Below are 23,393 nucleotides of genomic sequence, written 5' to 3'. Positions count from 1 at the left end.
CCAATGGCGGGCCATTCCTTTCAGAGCCAGCCTAATTAGTTTATGTTAGCTGGGGAAGGTCAGGGGGCGTGTTTGACTGAGGCCTTTTCTTTAAATGCCACAATGGTGCGATGATCTGTGGATGCAGGTGCAGCAATCGGCTGCTTTAATGTTGCTGGGCTGCTTCGGATATTAGTTGTACAGTCAAGTCGCATACTGGCAAAGACAATGACGTCTTTTTACTTGAGATTATATGGCGTTTATAAAGCAGACGTCTCCAGCCATGTAGTTGGCTTCCCAAGTTGATTAGTCTTGCATCAAAAGGTTATAATGCTCTACAAATGAGCAGGGAAAACCCCTCCGTGTTGTACGTGGGATAGTGGTTAAAAAACGGAGGACTTCCAAACAACTAAAGACGACGAAGAACCATTATCCTGGTAGTCTTGGCAATTGTGTTGTATTGCTAACCCAGAGTCCACCCAGTGAATTAGAAACCACTTAGTATGAGTCACTATGTTAGTATATGGAAGTCCCTCCTCCTTCAATCTTATCACCTTTTACATTGACCGAATTCATATTTATGGCAGACGCAAATCCCTTTTGTGATTGACTGTGATCCCAAATTCCCCCCGCGCTGTGTACAGCTTGTGTCCTTAGCAACACTTTAAGGGAACCCAGCCAGGCTTCTCTCACACAACGCTGTATACTTAAGACAGGTCTAACTCCCTTCCCCATAGGCCATGCCATGCTCTCATCCCCGTATTTAAAAGCCTGACGTCAGACAGGAGCAGAGCAGGCAGCAGAGGCAGAGACTTTAATACTAAATCTCTCCCCCTGTCATTACCGGCTTGTGTGACCGCCTATCAGAGGCCCTTGAGTGATGTGGGAAACCCTGGGCCCTGTCCTCCCAACCCCTGTAGGCCAGGCCGCCTGTTCTGTCCAAACCAAACTGAAAACTACAGGACAGACACAGCTAGGGTTGACATCAATGAGGCGCCGGGCTCTTTATGCCCACTCTGTGGTCAGGAGGAGAGAGGCCTGGATATTAATCTCTCTCCCTCGCTCTCGTCTTTACTCGCATGCTTTCTTCCTCTTTCCCCTTTTTCACCACGCGAGCCGTATTTCTGGGCCCGCCATCCCATTAGGGCTAAATCAAACGAAGGCAGGGACTGTTCATTTTGATAGCTGTTGCAGTTGCAGCTGGAGGAAGTATCCTCTCAAACACTAACACTGTGGATGGGAGGTAGAAAAAGAAATTAACGATCTGGCCTAAGCCCAGTTCGGCGTGATGGATAGTACCAGCAGCTTAAGCTGAGGCCTGGGTTATTTTTTTATGTTCATCTCTCCATTAATAATTGCCCGGACTGTTTTGCTTCAACGTGAATAAGTCAACCACACCTTCCTTGACACTCAAGACCACTGAAGTCGACCACATTCTTATTAAATCCACACACAGATCACTGACATGTAATGGAACTATAAACCAATACAACAGCATTAAGCTGACTGACTGATGACTGCTTATTTACACATATTTGAAAATACAAAAATCATTATAACAACTACACATATAGCACTTATATAATATCACATGATTTTGCCTTGATTTTTTTCAACACCCATGAGGAGGGGAGGAAAAAAAAACTCAGTCCACCAGCCCATGTGATGTGGGTCTTTATGAGAGGACACCTGCAGCACCCAACGTCCCCAGTCGGCTTTGTGAAAGCCTCTGAAGCGAGCGGGGGGACAGAGGGGAGAGCCAGAGGGCCAGACCCAGGTTTGGCCCCGAAGGCCTGAACTATCACTCCGGTCCACGGGTTGCCTTTGGCCTTGCTAACTGTTCCATGAAATGGGCCCCAGGAACAGTGCAAACCTCCCAGAAACAGGCCGCTTACTGTTAGCCAACAGTGCTCTCTTTGTGTGAAAATTGTCAAAGCTGGCCCTTTTTCTGCACCAGCCCTGCCTTTCTTTTGAGCCTCAGCTGTGAGCAAACAAAGCTGGCTTAAAGGTTTGCATGATGGTTAGCTAGCTAGCTGGCTATCCGTGTTAGTGTTTGTGTCAATGAGAGCAATGGAGTTTGTGTTTCCTGTGTTGCTGCAGGTGGGACTTCAATGGCTAATGAGAGAAGACCCAGTCAATGCTCCACTGATGAAGCCATTATAAAAAAAACAATCAGACTATTCTGTATGGTTGGTGGGGGTGTGGAGCTGAAGGAGTCAGAATGTGATCCAAAATAAACACTCAATGAATTTAACGCTCATTGGGATTATTGTTGGTTACATATTCAATAAAATAAAATATAGCTTCCAAATTATCTAACATTTTGTGTCATCCACAGTTAAACCCATCGAGGAAAAAAAACCTATTGAAAAAAAAGATCGGCTTTCTGACAGGTGTTTTGGGGTGACAAGAACTTATATTCCTAAAATTCCTAAAAGGACTTATTGGTAGTAATTCATATTTTACATCTGTCACTGTCTATTCATCTGTGGCTCCATCCACACACTTGTTTTTAATGTTCATTCTATATTAATGACTCACCCGTGCGCTAATAACATCTCATACAGTATCATATTGTGGACACTGGTGAATTTCTATGGTTGTGTATCCTGCTGGCTTTTCATTGCAGTTTATTTAGCCAACTCACACTGTGCGTTCTGTCCAGAAGTTCTCCAAATAAAGAGGAAGAGGTTTGTTTGCCAGTTGGCTGTCACAGGCGGTGACGCTTCCATCAAACTTGAACACCGTCAGCGAAACACCGTCATGTAAACATTTACGTCAGTGTTGCCAAACCCAACACTGTGGTAATATATACAGCAACGGCAATAAATTTGAGCCAAGAAAATAAATGAATACATGAACAGATGCATAAATCATCATCCTCTGTTCAGCTCATTGCAGAAGCAGACATAATTACTGTTTATCTCAAATGGTATTTATGGCGTTGCCACAGCACAACAATGTCCTGAGGAAATGGCAAAACATTTATTAAATGCTATTTGTTGTTTTGCTTTTAATATGTGGTCGAAATTGTCCATCAACACAGCTGTTGGTGGAATGCATGAACTCACTACTGTTCACTTTTAAGACTGTAAAAAAACTACACAACACTACAAAATTGAGCTATAGCTACAACTTCCACGGCAAGGATATATGCTAACATATTTATTGAGGGAGATAAACTGAAGCTAAAGCAGGTTTCTTTCCTTTTTTCCTCCCTTTTGGATAGAAATGAAAACCAGTAGCACTTGGTTTAACCGCATTTCACTTTGCATAATTGTTCCCAAGGTTGCTGTTTTTTTTTTATTTCTAGGCTTGCCGTGCCAATATAATTCAATTTCTGTGGCCAAGCCAAATATTTGCAGCATGGCTTACGCTTCTAAACTGAGCTGTAGTTTGGGCAAAAGAGGGCTGTGCCCTGCCAACGGCTCCGCACAGACAAGGCAATAAACGGATTCACTGTTCAACAACAACTCTGCTTCTGATCACGGTCATTCTCATTACTCGCCCCGGTTGCGTAACAAATTCTCCAGCAGCAAAGGTAAACAACACACCGCCGTCCCCTTCAACCCAGGTCGCACCGAGCTACGTGCCGGACGGTCTTGATGGTGAACCGACTGTTTACTACTTCTCAGGGAACAGATGACACAAACTGGAGAGAGTCAGAGTCATTTACAGTTAGTTCAATTCCCTGCTGAGAGGCCCTGCTAAATGCTTCTTCCACAGAGCTTGCTGGGAAATATTTGCAATGGTTTCCATCCAGATCTGGGTCACTCGGTTCCACATTCACTGCACAGGTGAGCTGGAGCAGGTTTGTTTGGCATTGGTCATTGGCTGTCCTTTCCTTTCCACAGGGCTGGGAAAGCAGCACCACATACAGCTTGCGACAACAAGAGATGCTTTTGTCCACGGCTCGCCACAGCGAAACGACACCGCTAAGCCGCCTGTTGCCAATGTTGTCCAGGTCTCCCAGGTCTCCCAGGACAGTCCCCGGGGACTGCGAGACCTGCTCCGGGTCAGGACCAACAGAGGCAGAAGGAGAGTGAGAGCCCTCGGGAGAATAGGTAACTCTGCTGCTGCAGCACGCCGATGAAAACAACCTCTCTCACATGGAGTGTGTTTTGGCTTCTAAGGCTGTAATCATGCATGATTAGCCTAAGAACTCAATTCCCAGCGAGGACTATTCCTTATTCCTGTCACACCGTCGGAAATTATATTTACCCACCACTTTTTCCCCCCAACTGTCCAAAGACATAAAGCGGAGGCTTGACTGATTAGTGGAAATCAGGCAGGTGTGTGATATTGATTTAAATATTTAAAAAAAAGTAAAGTACACCTCGTTTCAGAACTTGTCACGTCCAGGTGCATACAGGTGATCTCAAGACAGGTTTCACTTCCAAGATGTGTTTAAACTACATCTACATCAATTCAGATATTTATTTTTAATTGCATATTTTAATAAATATCATTCTTTTATATCCTTTGCATTTTTAATATTTACAGAATCAAACGCCTGCAATGCTCTTTTAACTACTTATATAAGGATATGATTCAGAAATGCGTACAAAGAGCCGTCACTGGCTTGTAGTTGGTTAATAACTCAAGCAGCGTGATACGTTACGAGGACTGATGTCACCCGTGGCCAGATCATCACCCCACAACAGGTGCAGCCGTCTCTCTTCCCTCTCCTCATACTCTACTTGCTGCAGCTTGTTTTCCTTCTACATGTGGAAAACATCTGCATAGGTGGTCCCTCTCTTTTCTTTCTTTCTTTCTTCCCCTCCACCCCTTCTCTCTCTTTCCCTCTCCACCCTCCTCATTTCCTCCCACCCCTCTATTCTGTCTCTTCTTATGTCTTTTCTACGCCGGAAAAAAGGGAAGTGCTGATTGTAAATATGGAGAGGTGTCAGCGCCAGAAGAAACGGTCCGTGTATTTCTGGATCCGAGCTGCAGAGGTTGACCGAAGCATATTTTTATCATGAAAAGCCAACATGGAATGGGACGGCCGTGTGCAGCTGCTGGTCTAATTTGCTCTAAGCATGTACAAATAGGACGGCCCACACAGACCATAAAAGTGGAGTGGAGGTTTTGCTCAACGCGGCATTTTTGTCTGACCAGAGGCACAGGGACGCCTTCCAAAGAACAAACAGATCACAAAAGAAGGAGAACACACAAGGCACACTCGCTCAGTTTGAACTACAGTAGTGCTGCTGCTGCTGCTTTAGTGTTATTCCACAAGTAAACAGTGTTTCAAGCACTGTTTACTAACACCAAGTCCATTTCATATTGAATTTGCTAAAATTAGAATAATCTCACCGTTTCATTGAAAAAAAAAAACACGCAATGGAAATCTTCTTTGTTTTAACATGATTTCCGATACATTTCTTTAATTTACAAAGTCATGGTCAGTGGCTGTCAGAAAATATATACATCAAGCCCTTATGTATATATTTTTTCAGCAAAATTCTCAAGGTTGTTTCCCACCTTCAGAGTCGCACCAATGTCCCTCCTGTTTGTTCTCCATACGTTTCATTGCGCCATGGAAATTTTTATTTGCTCTTGGGCAATTTGCTGTGGAAACCCCCCGTAGATCCATATGAGTACTGTACGTTTGTACAAGTACACTTTACTTCCCTGCGCATGGAGACACACACACACACACACACACACACACACACACACACACACACACACACACACACACGTCTGAATGGGGTTCCCCTTTGGACACCGGATAAATAACTAACTTCAAACAGTAAACTAGGTGCTAATGAACTGGATCCTGACAGGGTTTGCTTTCCGCGAGCACAGACCCACCCCCACAATGGATCCATTCACAGGATCTCAGCCATGGAAAGTGTTGGTAAAGTAATCCCGCTAGAGTTTATACGACCTTTTCTAACTCTCAGTACGTCTTTCTCCCCTCAGGCCTTTAAGGCCCGGCCAAAAACAACACTGACCTGCATCAGCTGATACAGGCGGGAGCGCAGCGCGCATTTGCATGTTTCAAAATGGCACCCATTCACAACCAGTTGGCAAATTGACGTGGAGGAGGAAAGGAGCACAACGCCCCACTTCCTCTTAACGCCGTTACCTGTGAGATCAGTCACGGCAACTTCAAGGCCAGTGTCAAGGGTCGTTTCTTCCGAGCCGCTCCGTAGCACAGGACGTGGCTGGACGGCATCTTCCACGCACATGTGGGCCAGATCACACAACATCCTCTGCAAGGAAAAGGTGTTATTTTATCTTTCAGCCAAAATGGGCAGTCTTCCCACGGTGTCTGTATACGCTGACAGACCTAATAAAACTCACAACATTGCATATGGCTTTATTCAACAGATTTGATATTCACGCAAGAACCAAAAAATGACAGCTGCTTCGAATTTTCATGCACACCTGCTAAAAGAAGCACGTAAGATTTCAGCATTTCATCATAAATCCTGCTCACAATAAATAGTGAATCCATCAGGATTAATTTCTAAAAACGGATATCTATCTGTTTTTCTTTTTGGACAACGTCGGACAGGCAGACTTTATGGCTCGGTCTGATGTCTAGTAGGACGGTCCAACACGGTATTGAGTAACTGTTAAGGAAAACTGTGCCAAATTTCGGTGCCTGATGGTAATTTCTCTATTGCCTTAGAAGGGAGAAGAAAAGACGGACCTTTGACTGCGAGCAACTTGAGAAACGTTTCAACGTGCGATCCAAAATATGTGTTCCCCCTTAATTCATGCACCACTGCTAAAATTTCACACCATCATTAATACCCCGTTATTGTGTTAACGGACAGACAGGTGACGTGAAGACTCAGTTGAAAAAATAGCCTTTTAAAAGATAGATTGCTTGTCAGTAACCGGCATCAAAAGTAGCGTATTTTCTTTTCAAATAAGTCCTGTGTGGTGGGTCTAAAATTTAAATAAAAAAAGATTTAAATTGGACAATTTGGTGGGGTGCTTATGATTAAATGTTTTCTTTTGCAATTAACTAATACATCATCTTTCACTTTGACAAACTTGTTGCTGTCATTTCAAGAAAATACATAATAAACAAATTTACATATAGTAGAGAAATGAGCTGTGGCAATTTACAGAAACATAAGTTGATCTACTAATTAAGCTGTGAGGTTTTCATTCACACAAAATATTAAAAGAGAGTACTGTTGTGGTATAGGACTCAAAATCAGAATTTAAACGGTACCGGCCCCGAGGAGAGTATCTGCCTGAGATGAATGATCACCATCCCATGAGCTGTGCTCATCTATATCTATCTTTTATGTTTTCTGGGCAGCCAAAGGGATGAAATACTGCCAGTGACAGGTAAAGCGATACTCTGTAATGGAAGTTGTTTTACAGTAGCCACTTTTCAGAAAGAAGTGCAATATTTAAACATGTGATATCCTGTTCCAAACCACGCCTCTCCTCTCGTTGTGAGGGTCACACTGGCCTGACAACCTGGATTTATGGATCTGACCTGAAACCATGAAAGAGTTGTATTTCTATCAGATGTTTCCGTGCAGGGGGGTGAAGAGAAAAAAAAGGGAATATCAGTCTTGGCTGTCTCATATGGAAAGTTCAATATACATGAATTTCTGCACGTTTAAACATGTTCTTTTTTGATATTTTATAAGCTTTGATGGAAACATTCCCAAGTATGGATGTGAGACGCCACTTACTGAAGCACCTTTCGCTCCACCCACACAAATAAACAATTAATTTTAGAAATAAAAGAGCCTTTATACTGAACCTCCACTGCAGTGCGAGGATTATACCCAGGCTATATATGAGGAGGTCAGTAATATTTAGGCAAATAGATTCACTTTTGTCAACACATGCAGTCTGTTTTTAGTCAATCACTCTGCTCTAAGTCATCGCTCCTCTCTCGACCATCACACCTGTGTTGCTCGACTCTCATCACGGCAGAATTTCGCATCACGCTGACATTTGTAAAACAAATAATCTGCCAGGTGCAGGTTGTCCTTTCTTGAGTTTTCTATCTGAAGGGGAACTGGTATGGAAGTTCATCGTAGCTTATGGAGGTCAGTTCCCATTATGAAAAGAAAGTGAGAAACAATGACAGGGTTTGATCGCCTTGAAGACCCAAAATGAATCAGAGATGCAACACATTGCGGGTCGTAAAGGCGGTGTAGCCCTGGTTCCTCAGAGCCCGGTGCTCTTCCAATGCCTGCTGACCCCCCTCAGTCCCGGTCCCACAGCATAAGACCCGAGGTTTTGTTGGGTTGTAGAGGTGGGAGCGTCCAAGGGGATGTCGGGGCTGAGGTGAAGGGGATGTGGAACACCGAGGTTAGCGGTGGTCGCCAACTTTATGAAAACAAGCCCTTTGAACAGTGTTTACCGCCGAACCCGTCACGAACGAGGCCTCCGTCGACACGTCAGGCGAGGTGGTGAGGTAAGTTGCGTTTCTTGCTGCGTTCATTACTCCCTCTCGCCTCTCCCGACTCCCCACTACATCCCGAGAAGAACAACCCCACTACCCCACCTCACCCCGAGAGCATGGGGCTCGGCAGCATGAATGGGGCATTGTGATGCGTCTCCGTCACGGCAGTGAATGTTTTCACTTCCATTTGATCCGTCGGCGAGGCTGCTAATTGGGTAAGCGTGTTCCCAGGTCACCAGGAGGTTTCTCTTTCCATAAATACAGAAAGCCGGCGAAGGCTTCTACAGATGTTGTTTCCCACCCGCTTCCAAGTAGGTTCAGACCAGCTTCAGGCAGTAGATGTAATTTATTGTGTTTAAAACCACAGTCCAATTTTTTCCCTCTCTCTCTCTCCTCATCACTCTAAAGACTACATTTTATCATTCTCCCAGGCACTGTAGTAAAGCTCAGTTGATATTTGTCCTTTCCTTCAGCTCCATTAGGACCACAGGTGTCACGATGACATGGACATGGTGTTAGTTTGTCTGTACTCCGTCCAGGTCTGACAGGTCCAGATGATGTTATTTTCCATGTGTCTGTCCACCAATGACACAGTTTATGAGGCTCCGGGCTTATTTGTTTGTTTTTGTCATGGAATTTACATTTCCTCTCTTACACAAGGACTCAAAACGAGCCTGTGTGCCAGCACCAGAGACCGAGCTGGAACAGAGGGCTTAGACAGACTTGCAGGCATGTTTACTGGAGTCGATCTGCAGGGCGTGGTCAAAATGGTCAAGTGGTCAAAGAAACTGTCCTTCAACTGGAGTACAGAAGCGTATAAGCCCTTGTGTTGGCACGCTGGAGTGTCCTTACCAATTCTAGGGAAAGTTCTCCTGCAGCGTATTTCTGGTCAGCGCTGGCATCTGTACTGCCCGGATCGGACGAATAAAGTTCCCCACTTAATCAATAAAGTATGATATCATCCTATCACTGAGATGGTTTTTGGCACGGTTTCATAATCACAACCTGAGAGCCAGGGCAGCTCGTCGATATGACAGTAATTGAGAGGGACTCTGAAATATTGCCTTTCTTTCGTGTTACCATGTTCTTTTAAATGTTAAATGTCCTTTTTATATTGTGATAACTTGAGAAAAATATCATGTGATAGACGGGGATGATGAACTACGGAGCGAGAGCAAACAGTGGCCGTCTCTAAGCCAAAGACTTGAAGCACCTTTCTCCCAAAACTGGTTCACAATCTCAGTATCTTTCCCTCCTCTGACTCAGTTGTGGTATAATGGCGCCACCTTCTGGCAGCAACAGTACTTCATTAAAGTAGTAATGTCAAATAGCATTTTACTGGACCTCTCAGCATTTTCAGCCATAATAAGCTGGTATTAGACAGCCATACTATTACATTCCTCTGTGTGGAAGTCTGATTTAAAAGACGTGCAGCTTATCAATCTCTTACATGTTTATAATACCGTATATAATCATATAATATAATAAAAACTACCAGTTACCAGCAGTAACTAATATTGACATTTCAAAGGGTAATGTAACTTACATTATTTAGAGTTTCGGACATTATATATGTGCAACCATGAGATGCAATTTTGGGGGTTCATAGCGTTTCCACAACATAACAGCCTGTTACCATTTAAAAAATACCATTTAATGAGATGCAGAAATAACTTAATCCTTTCAGATGGCACTTTTATCCATTTTGAGGAGCTCTGCTGGACAGCCAAGTGGTTAATTAATTACCAGCTAAAGGGAAATAGGTAGAGTTCCAGTCCAACGCACAACACCGTTTCCAGGATCTGTGGAAATCCTGTCAAATTGCTTGTGAATATCTTTCCACAGGTGAATGCAGTCGCAAGTAACTCCTAAATAAAAAACAACCAACGATTACAGAGTTGGTGAATATTACTGTGATGCTAGAGATGATATTTAAGTTACAGTATTATAACTAATGGATTATTGCCCATTTAAATTACCATTAAAATGCCTAATCACCTATCTTTTTCCAACAAGATTTAAATAACAGACTTTTTGACTGCTTGACTATGAATGTGCAGCCATATTGAATTTAAAGAGTACAAATTAAATCATGTGAGAGAGAAAAAATGAGATTTCTATCATTTATACATGACATGCAAGTATACGATTGCAACATTGCATTTTAAATAAATAAACTGTGTGCAGGATTTGCTTTCTTTATTTCTCAATGAGGAGGTTGTCTTTTATTCAAAATACAGCGTAAACTTAAAATGTAACTTTATCTTGCTCAAGATCACTAATTACCCTCCGCAATCAGATTCATGTCTTCCACTTGAATACATAAGTCTGATTTGTTCAAAATATTGTATAGTAAAATACTATGTATTGTGTACTTACCAATAAAAACCAGGTGGTGGCAGACTTCACACATGGACTCCCCTCATGAACAAGTGGCTGTAAGAAAAGAAAAAAAGCACAAACTGCTGAAGAAACACGCCCACATATTAAAAATCTACTAAATTGGCTGATTGGTTCTCAGTAAAAAATGCAACAAAAAGTACGTGTTATTGCAGTTTTATAATCTGGCAATATCATTATGTGGGAAAGACCAGGTGACTCATCTTGATGTAGTCATTGGGCAGGGTGTGGGCATCAAAGAAGGCGGGCTGATTCATCTGAGGTGTTATTCATTAAACTGTTATTCATCATGTTGTCTATGAATCTACTGAGTCAACAGTCTTCGTATTTTGATAGAGAAACCTTGTGTTGTGGATTTGTTCAGTTCCATGGCAACAATTACTACATCCATAGGCTGAGTAGCACTCACTCCCCATGACCTGACCTTTGTGTGTCAAGTTGGTGGACTGCCCCTTTAATATGTGTAACTTTAATTACACAACATTTAAACTCCTCTAACAATCAACGATCAGTGGAAGACCCAACCAAATAAAATTACACTTTATCACACTATAAGTCCATCCATCCATCCATCGTCTACCGCTTATCCTGTATTCAGGGTCACGGGGGGCTGGAGCCGATCCCAGCTGTCATTGGGCGAAGGCAGGGTACACCCTGGACAGGACGCCAGTCTATCACACTATAAATGTATTTTATTATTACATTATAGGGTTACACTATTTATATCTGGTGTTACATTGGTCTCACATCACATTCTTTTATCAAATAAAAGTTGTAATAGCCTATTTAGTAACATGGCTGCTCAGTGAAAAACGGGATATCAGTTGCTAACTGCCATTTTATTTATTTATTTGGTCCATTTCCTTCAAATTTGGGAAAGGTGTGTTATTTTAAAACCCATTCCACCAGTCAGGAAAAAAAGAGAAACCTGACTTAGTTTCTCAAAATGATGAGACATTTTCTCAAAATAATGACTTCTTATTTGCAAATAATGACCAATAAGTGTGTTACATCTGATACCAAGTAATTATTCTGAGGTTTCTCACTATTTTGAGTTACTTAGTCATTATTTTGAGAAGGTTTCTCACTATTTGGAGTTAATAAGACATTATTTTTGAGACACTAGGTTATTATTTTGAGGTTTCTCACTATTTTGAGTTACTTAGTCATTATTTTTGAGTTACTAAGTAATTATTTTGAGTTTTTTTCCCCCGACACTGATGTAAATGGGCTTCCATATGTATTTACTTAAAGTACTATATATTTCAAATTATATTAATCATTTTCAGTTGTATTATCAACCTGCTGTTGTCGTTAATTTGCTCCCCAGGGGACCGGCGGCCATTATTAGCATAAGCTAATAAGCTAATGCGTTAGCTTGAAACGCGTTAGCGTTATGCTAATAAGGACCGTTATTAAGTAGGTTGAGCGTGTTGGCGTTGGTGGTCGGCTAGCTAGCGTTAGCTCCCTCTTGTCGTGTATATAGTTAGTTAGCTAGACGTTTAAATTGGCGTGTTTTATACCGAAGTAGCGGTGAAACAGCACACTGGACATCGTGTGAATTCAAACACTCAAACCCACCTCTGGTTTCCGGAGCGGTACTTCCGGCTAACGGTGCCGCCTCCATCTTCCTCCTCCTCCTCCCCGGCGCTACCTGTCTGAACGGGGCGTGTCTCTGCTGCCGAAGGAGCCTCGTTACCGGTCCGATCCAGCTCACAAGGTATTTCTAGGAATAGCTCACCGGCAGAAACACTTTGAAACAAGGTAAGAGTGGTTTCATTCGTGTTTAACTAACGTCATGTATCCAGATGGGATTGAATAAAGCAGGAAAAAATCACATTATATGATTGTGAACGGTGTTGCTCTAGAGAAGGAAGTCAGTGGGTCATTTCTAGGACTTTATTGTACAGTTGTATTAAGTAAGGCCTGACTGACACTAAAAAGTAGTGTTGGTTATGGCTTAAAATGTCACAGGGTTTATTATATGTTTATTTTGCTTTATGTATGAATTATAAAGCAAAGAGAAGCTGCATGTTGCTTTTTTAAGTTCTTATGTTGTATTGTAAAATAAGTAGATAAAACCTTTTTGTGTGGAGGTAAGTCTATAAGAGCTTCCATATTTTCTAAGAAAAATTTATTTTATTTCACATTCTTTGTCTTTTGATGAAGGCCATTGAGACATGGTTGCCCCTCTTCCATCTTTTTTTTTTTGCAGCTAGTTTTATTATTGTGTGAGTCGATACATCACGCTCCAACACATCTCAACAAGCCTTCTTCCCTCCGCAAACACGCACGCTCACAACTTTAAAACTGTACCCTACAGCTGCAGAGGGAGTAGCACCAAGAAAAGTGTGTTCATTAGAAAAAACAAGCCTCCCAGGCAACAGTTTCACACACTATATGTCTCCACTAGGCTACCCGGGACCAATGAAAACAGGTATTTTCTATTGATCACCCCCCCAGTCTAGTGGAGTGTGTGTGTGTGTGTGTGTGTGTGTGTGTGTGTGTGTGTGTGTGTGTGTGTGTGTGTGTGTGTGTGTGTGTGTGAGTTGGCAGTGTCTTCCAGCATTGATATGAAGGCAGATCAGTGCAGTGTGTGGAGATTATTGTTTCTCCTGCACCACATTCATGTCCGTGCTCGTCACACATTCCACAGATGTACCCTCCCTCCTCCTCCTCCTTCCTCCTCCTCCTCCTCCTCCTCCTCCTCCAATCTTCTTCCCTTTCCTACCTGCCTGATGTCTTTCATCCACACACTCTTTCTCTCATAAGTAAAATCACTCCACCATAGCTTTGCTGGAGCCGGAGAGCTGTGTTATGTGTTTACAGTGAGCAGAGAAGCAGAGAAGACTCTGCCAGTCTTCTGACCTCTCAGACTATATATATATATTGTATATATTTATATATATATGTATATATCGTCTGAGAGGAGTACTCCAGGGAGGCTGTGGTATCATTTGCAGGGAGAAGAAAGACACCGTGAAAATCCCTTTCTTTCCGTTGCTCCTCGGAGCAGAAACCCAAAGGGAATCTGTGTTTGTTCACAGTTGGCCAAGATCATTTGGATTCCCACAGGATGTTGAGAAACACTTTAACCGCTGACTCATGTTTTCATCCCAGATGTTTCCTAATCTTCCAAACCAAAGAAAGCAGGAGAAAAATAGTGATTAATAAGAGATGTCGTACTCCTTTGTGGCTCCGTGATGGGAGATATCTTCACATCTCGGTGCCTCTTTCTTTTTCAAACAGGGCCATGATCACACCCGCGGAGTATGGAGAAACATCCTGGGAGCTGTCGGTGCAGGTGGATCAAAAAGCCGGCGATGAGTCCATGAAGTTTAAGCTGAGGGTGAAGGGGGACTTGCACATCGGAGGCCTCATGCTGAAGCTGGTGGAGAAGATCAGTAAGTCAGTTTTGGTTTTGTTTACCAGGTTAAAAAAAAGCACAGTGTCTCAAACCTCCCCCCACTGCTCCCACTGCAGGTCTGTTAGTGAAGCCACACCCTTGTTTGCCCTGCATTTCTCTGCACCGGGAGCCATTGTTTTGTGCCACAATGCGTCGGCTCGTAGGAGCCCCAGGGGCCAAAGTTCAGACGCGATCCCATGTGATATCTCTTCACGTGAATTCAGAGGAGCGAAGTGTAAAGGAAGGTGCTTCAAACAGCATGAGACATAATAGATGACTAAGTAGCTGGTCATCGCCGGGTGGATTTCAGCCCGGCGTCACAACATGATGTCAGGTAGACTCATAAAACCACGCGTTCTAATCGTACTCCGCCGCCCACACAACAGTAGGGGACAGGAAGTGCTGGTAGCAGATGTAGCAGGTTGTTATTAACCAGAAGTCCAGTTATGTGACTGTAGCATGGTAGTAATCTGTTTTTTTCCTGTCTTGTCTGCAGAGGCTCCCCAGGACTGGTCAGACCATGCCCTGTGGTGGGAACAGAGGCAATGTTGGCTGCTGAAGACCCACTGGACCCTGGACAAATATGGGATTCAGGTAATGGGTAGATGCCAAAGTGATTTATTAATTATTATAGTAGTAGTAATAATACATTAGAGTTTTATAGAGCTTTTCCAAACTCAAAGACGCTTTACAAAGAGAGAAAAAAACTAAACAAAGAAAAAGAATGAAGAAAAGAAAGAATGGTGTAGATCTTCAATATGTTTTAAAATGCATAAGCAATTAAAAATGTCCCTAGAAATGTGTTTATTTGCAGCTCCGTAAGGCAGGAAGAGCAACCGGTGGTTTTATTTTGTCAGTTCAGCCTGAAAGATTTGTCGGCTCTATAATTCAAAGTATTGTTCAACAACACAAAGAACTAAACAATGATAACGACTGTTAACAAAGCGACAACAACCCATTTAATGGGGAATAAAAAGTGTGTACAAAAGAACTTTAGTGCAATTTATATGGCACTCCAAAAACAGGCTCACTGTCTCTTTGTGTGAACACTTAAACTATATTAATAACATACATTTTATAGACAGGGATAGTTTTCCCGAAAATCTCCAAAACAGCACAAAAAGAGAGGAATTCATGGATATTACAGGTGTGGTTCTAAATCCAATATGTTTCTACTCAGGCGGATGCAACCCTGCGCTACACCCCCCAGAACAAACCCCTGTTGATCCAGCTCCCCAATAAGAAAACCATCAAAATGACCGTCAGCTTCTCCAGCGTGGTCTTCAGAGCGGTGGCGGAGATCTGTCGGGTTCTCAGTGAGTTTCTCCGTCCTGTGTGTTGGACGCAGATATTCTTGTTTGATCTTAGTAGTAAGACCTTCAATCCACGTTCTTTCCTGTTTCGCTCCATGTCAGACATCAGAAGACCAGAGGAACTGTCCCTCCTGAAGCTTCCGGACGATCCCTCCAAGAAGAAGAAGAAGAAAGACAAGAACTCAGGACATGATGACATCTGGGACATTGATTTACTTAGCGGGGGACCAGCAGGCACAGGTACCCCTGAAACACAAGTTATTAACAAATAATTAGTTCAACCTGTGTTTTTCCCTGAAAATCAGCTCTGATTGGATTGACGTGAGACGGATATTAATAATGCCTGTAATTGGATTCATTGAGATTCAGTCCTAGAAGGGGTTCTTTCTACGAGTGACTGGAGGAGGAGAAGTAATGAGAAAATGTCTAAATATAGTTCTGCAGAGATCTGACAGAATCGTTCAGTACCTTCTTCAGGGTTTACCGGACACGCCCCCTCCCTTTCGACCTTAAAGATCACTCCAATTAAGACCTCTGATCTCGGCTGCCTTTTAACGTGGTACATTTCCAGTTTCACCATGCGTCATCCGTGTTTTTATGATTGAAAATGTTCCTTTTTAATGCCTTTTCACTTTTCTTTCAATCTTACTCGAGGCCCCATGTACAGTAAGACCATGACAGCCACCTACGACCCGGAGAACGGGATGCCGGTGTCGGCCACCAGCCTCTGGTTCGGAGAAAACCCTCTGGCCGAGTCGCAGCCGAACCTGCCGCCCGCCGAGCTGGCCAAGATGTTCCAGCCGCTCTCCCTGGTGGACAAAGCAATCAACCACGCGGGGTAGATGGAAGTCAGGTTGACCTGTTTGGATGGTATCTCTCACCACGGCCCCCGTCTCATCGGTCCTCTCTATGATTGACAGGTGGTTGGACTCGTCACGGTCTCTGATGGAGCAAGACATCCAAGATGAAGAAAAGCTGTTGCTTCGCTTCAAGTACAACGTCTTCTTTGACCTCAATCCTAAAGTAAGAGACATAAAAATGTATCCCTTCTACTTTTAAATATATACTTTACTGGGATTTAATAAAATGTGTGTGTGTTTTTTTGTGTGTTTTAGTACGACGCTGTCAGAATAACCCAGCTGTATGAACAAGCCCGCTGGTCCATCCTGCTGGAGGAGATAGACTGCACGGAGGAGGAGATGCTGATGTTTGCTTCGTTACAGGTGAGCAACACGCCGGCATCGTGATATAAGGTTCTGTACGTATGAAAGCAGTATTAAACTCTGCTGGAAGCAATATCTTTAACTCTTTTTAATATTACATGATCTTCAGTCCTGATTTAAATTGGCTTGTGATCCTGAACTGCAGTTCTCTAAAGGGCATGGGGGGGTAATGTGGCCTAAATTAGCTTTAGGTACAGTATATGGGTGTCTTGGAGCTGTGAATAGGGTCCTGGAGAGCTGGTTTGGTATCTAAATCCACGTGAGGACGTGTCAGGACATGAGGAGAATCCCACTGGAGAGGGAGAGAATTAGTTTTAGCTGCGACTTTGCCGTCTCCGATCTGCTCAGCTGTTTTTATTTGTGCAACTTGGTGATTCAACGAGAAATCAATGTTGCACTCACCTACACATTTGTTCCCGTGGCTGATCCCAGAGCTCCCTCTGACTCATCCCTGCCTTGCATAACCTTCCTTAGTCTTAATGACTCGTACTTATTCAAATATCTCATCATCGCTATTAGAAAAGTCAGCAGAGAGGTTTTTTTTCCACTTATAGACACTCCTCAAGTTGATCTGAAAAATCCACATTCCCATAAAAATATTTCATTCATCTATTTTATTGCCATATATACTGTATATGTGTGCATATATAAGAGATATGTATTGATTTAATAATCAATAAGGCATCGCAAAGGGGAATTGTCCTTTTATGAGCAAACACAGAGGATGTAAGAAAATAAATCAGGCAATTTAGTGACCTTGAAATAGAAATCATCCTCTTTGTCTGAGATGGAAACGAGACGAGACCTTTAGAAAGTGGTCTTCACACCTGGACCAGTCTTCAGTCCTGCAACATAACTTGAATCCTGTCATTTTCAGTATCACATTTGTAAACTGACCGTATCCAGCGAGCCGCTGGACCACTCCGACGAACCAGAGATCGATGAAGTAGAGGCCGCCCTGTCCAACCTGGAGGTGACGCTGGAAGGCGGACTCACAGACCGCATTCTGGTAAACATTTTATTAGTTTTAAGCGAATATGAACCGTCATTTCGAGGCATCGGGGTCTGTTGCAGCAGAACACCTGTTTTTGAAGCAGGAGTGATAGGTAGGCCTCCGATGATTGCATGTCTTAACACGGTGATGTCAGGAGAAGACGCAGGATAATTCACAGTTGTTTGCCCCCCCCCCCCACCCCCCCTCCAGGAAGACATTACAGACATTCCAGAGCTGGCAGATTCCCTCCGGCTGTTTAGGTAAACCCACCTTTGTTCCTATCACATTAACATGCAATCAAATGCACATTTACTCACCTGATAGTGCCCTGAAATCAGCTGGATTTAGTGGTTTGATGATTTATGGGTCTTTTTCCTCAGAGGAACTGTTTCGCAGAGCAAAAACCATGATTTGTTTTTTCTTTCTTTCTGTCTGAAACCAGGCCCAAAAGACTAACGCTGCGGCCGTACAAAGAGTACTGGTTTGTGTTCAAGGACACCACCATCTCGTACTACAAGACCAAGGAGACCTCCAGTGGAGAACCCATAGAGCAGTTTCACCTGCGAGGTCAGTGAAGAAGAACACATTCAATTCATTTTCATGGTTTTTACACTAGCAGTCATCTAAATAAAATGATAGAGAAGCAGAATAAAACATATCTAAATACAGAAAAGAAAAATTGTTGTTTTGTTCTCTTATTGGTTATGGAAACGTATTAAAAATCAAATATCAGGTCCATGTTTTTTGTGTTTTAAGGGAATAATTGGGACAACATTTTGTTGTAATTGTTCCAGTAATAAAAAGAGGACGCTGCAGACAATAAACAGGCTGCAACTGTCCATGTAAATCCAATAAAAAAGTGCTTATTTTTGCCACACAGATTTATTATATGTCTGACAACATTATAGAAAAAGATCCTGCAGAGAAATACAACATTTTTATTTGCCCTTTTGCTGGATTGTGTCTCACTCGGAGATGTCTCCTTCTGAAATCTTTGAGTGTTGTGTCCACATTATCGAGATCAGCTAAATATTAAAATATTTTAGATGAATCTCTGAACAAACACCAGCATCCCTCTCCGGACCCATCCCATGATAATATAAAGACCAGATTATTTCTCTGTAGGGTCATTTCCATGATTTTGAAACCATCTTATAACAATCTGAGCCTGTAGTCTATTTAGCGTCTACTGCCTTCTTCTTCAAAACTGGAAAAGAAATACATGAATTGACTTCCTTCGTCCCTCTTGATTGGACAGGTTGCGAGGTCGTCCCCGACGTCAACGTGACAGACAAGAAGTTCGGCATCAAGCTCCTCCTCCCGGTCGCTGACGGGATGAACGAGGTGTACATTCGATGTGACAACGTAAGCTTCTTCTCTTACATTTACATTTTTACATTCAGGCCATCTAGATTTTATCCAAAGTGACTCACAATAAGTGAATTTTGACGGAAGAAAGTGAAACAGTATATCGCGATCAGTACAATACGGATCGAAGTGCAAGATAGGAAAGTATCTTCTTCTTGGTACCCATACTTTCCATCTTTTCATACGTTTGTGTTTTGCCCTATAAAATTGTCATTTTTTACAGTATCATCAAGTTATACACATCCCCAGAATCAGCACAACCTCATCTAACTGTGTGTATCACTCACTAAATACTTCTATACACTATAATAGGGGATTTTAGCCCATAAATAAAAAACGCACCTTGAATTTATACACATTTTATTAAAAAAAGCACTGCAAACCATTGTAACGAAAGAAAAGCTCAATGTAGAAAGTTTCACACACTTGTTTGGATTGTTCTAGAAGTTATTTGAAGCTTCTAGTTCCTTTTGTTTATGAAATATGGACATTCTTTTGGTTAGTGTTTTTTTGCCAGAATGAGAACTGATCGATATACATGTACAAAATGGAGACGAGGAGACGTCTAGTCACATCTTTACAACTTTACGCATTTGTTTTGTTGTTGGAAATAAATGGCTCACATGGGCAAACAGGGTACCGTTGTTTAGCCCCGTTTCTCTAGTTTAAAAGGGAAAAAACACTTGTTTCTAGCACAAACCATTAAGGAGTTATGACACTCTAAAGACAACATGATCTTTCGTAGCGTAATAATATTAATAATAATGCTGCCTTCTGTTTAACCTTTTGTACCCGTGCTGTAATTTCTGCAGGAAACGCAGTACGCCAAGTGGAAAGCCGCATGCATCCTGGCCTCCAAGGGCAAGACGATGGCCTACAGCTCCTACAAGTCCGAAGTGAGGAACATCCAGTCCTTCCTGCAGATGAAGAGCCTGGCGCCCCCTCCTGGTCAGGCGGCTCCCGACCTCGACGCCATGGAGATGAACGCCGAGTGTTTCTTCTCCCCGCGCTACACCAAGAAGCACAAGACCAAGCAGGTCTGTTGTCCGACAGCTTAAATCTCTGTCTTCTCCACGCTGCCTGTTCTAAATCTGGTGATCGTTTCAAGCTGACGGCGCGGATCCTGGAGGCCCATCAGAACATCGCACGGCTGTCGCTGGTGGAGGCCAAGATGCGCTTCATCCAGGCCTGGCAGTCGCTTCCAGAGTTCGGGATCAACTACTACATCGTCAGGTACAGTGCAGGTGTATCACACACACAACTGGTGACGTTCTCAACATCTAGGTCAGACAACTTCAACAAGGGGGTCTGCAGTCTGCAGAAAAAAACTTTTTTTTCCCAAATATGTCCCAAAATACACCCAAATTAACATGAATGCAACCTCTAATAAGGAAATATAAATAAATAATAATATAAATATATTTGTTAAATGTTATGTTGTGAAACTGTGATGTAGAAATGCCGATTTAAAAATGAGTAATAGTTATAACAATGATAATAACAACTTTATTTATATAGCACCTTTAAAAACTACAGTTTACAAAGTGCTTTTGACAGCAGAATATAAATACAAACATAGTTATATGAGTATATAATAATATGATAATAAATATGTAATATATGAATCTGTCAACATGACATTGTATCATTACAAAGTACTTCTATTCATGGTACTTTAGGCTGCACTACACATTATTATTATTATTATTATTATTGGCCCGGTTTAATAAGAAACACAATTTTATACAACATTTAGTAGGGGGTCCGTCCACCGGGTCTGATCTAGATGATGATTTATAAATGATAATTTGGCCTTTTTTATTTCAGATTCAAAGGCAGTAAGAAGGATGAGATTCTGGGGATCTCATACAACCGTATGATCCGCATCGACATGTCCTCCTGTCTGCCCGTCACCACGTGGAGGTTCGCCAACATGAAGCAGTGGAACGTGAACTGGGAGATCAGACAGGTGAGGAGGGATCATATACATATACATATAATATATTCTGATTTCACCCGCCGCCTCCAGACGGCAGTACTCCATAGACGTGAACACCCTCTGTGTGATTCCAGGTGACCATCGAGTTCGACCAGAACGTGTCCATAGCCTTCAGCTGTTCGAGCTGCGACTGCAAGGTGGTGCACGAGTTCATCGGCGGCTACATCTTCCTCTCCACCCGATCGAAAGACCAGAACGAGACGCTAGACGAAGAACTGTTCCACAAACTAACCGGAGGTCAAGAATGAAAGGATCTATAAGCCTGTGCTTCCTGTAGTACATCTGTTGTATATTAACACATGTTGCAATGTGAAAGTACAGCATTCATCGGCTGCAGCAATGGAAATAAAATACTGTAAATGTAACATTTTCACTCACACAACAACACCTTTTTTTTGTCGTTAGATATCCTGCTGTGAACAGTTTAAACAATCTACCCTGCACTAGAAAAATACTGGCATTGATGTAAATATTTGGTCAAGATTCTTTCAAAACTTGGATTAATATTTGGAGGAAATAAGCTTTTTTTTTGTTTAAGGTTAAGAGATGCCCTTGTTTCAGACAGAAAAAAACATTTTGTAAAAAGTCATTAAAGGGTATAACTTGTATTTCAACACTCATTTTCATTTGTTCGTTTGCAATTTAAACAGGAATTAGTTTTTATAGTCAGGGTTGAATACATCTCGATTCATAGACTGTAATGAGCTTTGATGCTGACAGTGATTCGATATAAGTATCATATTCTGTGCTTAAAGAAAACATGACTCGTGGCAGGCGGGGAATATTTTATTCTGCTCAATTCATATTAATATTACATGGACGTACTTAAGTTTGCATCAGAACGCATATGCAGCCATAGCCATGCTTTGATGCCTGAAGAGACAAGCTTCACAAGAACTCTGAAAATGTCATGAATTCATGAAGGACTTCATAAACTATGTGATTTATAAGCTGCTTTAAGAGACATTGCACGCTTCAGAATAGTACAGTAGAGCTAAATTTAATCTTGAGTCTCACATCTAGTGTCTAAAAGTGAATATTCTCAACGTACTCAACAACTCTATCTGACCAGAATAAATGCACGTCATCAATTCTCCAGTTAGTCACAAAATGATATGTGAAATAAATAAAAGAAAGGGATTTGTTTGAATATAGTTTGTTACAATGTATACAGGGGGGTGGGGGGGGGGGGGCAAACAACTGTGAATTATCCTGCGTCTTCTCCTGACATCACCGTGTTAAGACATGCAGTCATCGGAGGCCTACCTATCACTCCTGCTTCAAAAACAGGTGTTCTGCTGCAACAGACCCCGATGCCTCGAAATGACGGTTCATATTCGCTTAAAACTAATGAAATGTTTACCAGAATGCGGTCTGTGAGTCCGCCTTCCAGCGTCACCTCCAGGTTGGACAGGGCGGCCTCTACTTCATCGATCTCTGGTTCGTCGGAGTGGTCCAGCGGCTCGCTGGATACGGTCAGTTTACAAGCACAGTAAGTACAATAATGATTATATTAACCATATATTATAAATATTTAATGCATTCGGCATCTTTAAATACATACTAGCCTATATGAAGATATATGTGATATTATGAACATTAAAACAGCTAGACTGGGAATAGTCTATCCTACATCTCCCATGTCCCTGGACAAGGAAGGGTGCTGTGTGGGCCTGTCTACTTACTGATAATAATATGGTATAATCCATTTATAATCTAAAATTAATTCACCAATATATTTAATGTGTATGTATGTTATGTGGCAAATGTAATAATAATTATATTAATAATAAACGTTATTTGTATAACACAAAAACAGTTTTAAAGTGCTTTATAAGATAATAATAATAATAATAATAATAATAATAATAATAAAATAATAATAAAATAATAATAATAATAAAATAATAACAATAAACGTTATTTGTATAACACAAAAACAGTTTTAAAGTGCTTTATAAGATAATAATAATAATAATAATAATAATAATAATAATAATAATAATAATAATAATAATAAAATAATAATAATAATAATAATAATAATAATAATAATAATAAACGTTATTTGTATGACATAAAAACACAGATTCAAAGTGCTTTACAAGAAAATAACATTAATAAAAATAATAATTATAATTATAATAATAATAATAATAAACGTTATTTTTATAACACAAAAGACCGTTTCTTAATCATAAATAACTATAAATAAAAAAATACAAATAAAAATCCTTTCAGCAACACTCTCTCCCGTGTTTTAGCGCCCCCTCCCCTCCCTCTCCTAGGGAGACGATAAACTAACGTCCATTGATG

The 23,393-nt window shown here is 41.7% G+C and overlaps 1 protein-coding gene across 1 annotated transcript; it reads left to right on the top strand.

Moving 5' to 3' along the window:
* Positions 1–12,438: 12,438 nt before the first annotated feature.
* fermt1 (FERM domain containing kindlin 1) lies at positions 12,439–21,691 on the top strand. Its single transcript, XM_084030384.1, has 16 exons — positions 12,439–12,538; positions 14,024–14,178; positions 14,677–14,774; positions 15,361–15,496; positions 15,596–15,733; positions 16,148–16,331; positions 16,414–16,516; positions 16,609–16,716; positions 17,594–17,725; positions 17,921–17,970; positions 18,153–18,277; positions 18,969–19,075; positions 19,891–20,115; positions 20,187–20,311; positions 20,906–21,047; positions 21,152–21,691. Exons 2-16 carry the CDS (start codon positions 14,028–14,030, stop codon positions 21,323–21,325), a joined length of 1,998 nt encoding a protein of 665 aa, XP_083886510.1. The 5' UTR covers positions 12,439–12,538; positions 14,024–14,027; the 3' UTR covers positions 21,326–21,691.
* Positions 21,692–23,393: the final 1,702 nt, after the last annotated feature.

The sequence above is a fragment of the Eutrigla gurnardus genome, assembly GCF_963514095.1.
Source record: "Eutrigla gurnardus genome assembly, chromosome: 16".
NCBI lineage: Eukaryota > Metazoa > Chordata > Actinopteri > Perciformes > Triglidae > Eutrigla > Eutrigla gurnardus.
The sequence above is the reverse complement of the archived record's forward strand: the minus strand, read 5'-3'. Positions and strand labels throughout refer to the sequence as shown.

Bases quoted from the DNA above. Each gene is read 5' to 3' on its own strand.
- fermt1 (XM_084030384.1), top strand. From the start codon at position 14,028: ATGATCACACCCGCGGAGTATGGAGAAACATCCTGGGAGCTGTCGGTG. The intron at 16,717-17,593 runs GTGAGCAACACG...TGTCATTTTCAG, and splicing joins TGATGTTTGCTTCGTTACAG to TATCACATTTGTAAACTGAC. The intron at 18,278-18,968 runs GTCAGTGAAGAA...TTGATTGGACAG, and splicing joins AGAGCAGTTTCACCTGCGAG to GTTGCGAGGTCGTCCCCGAC.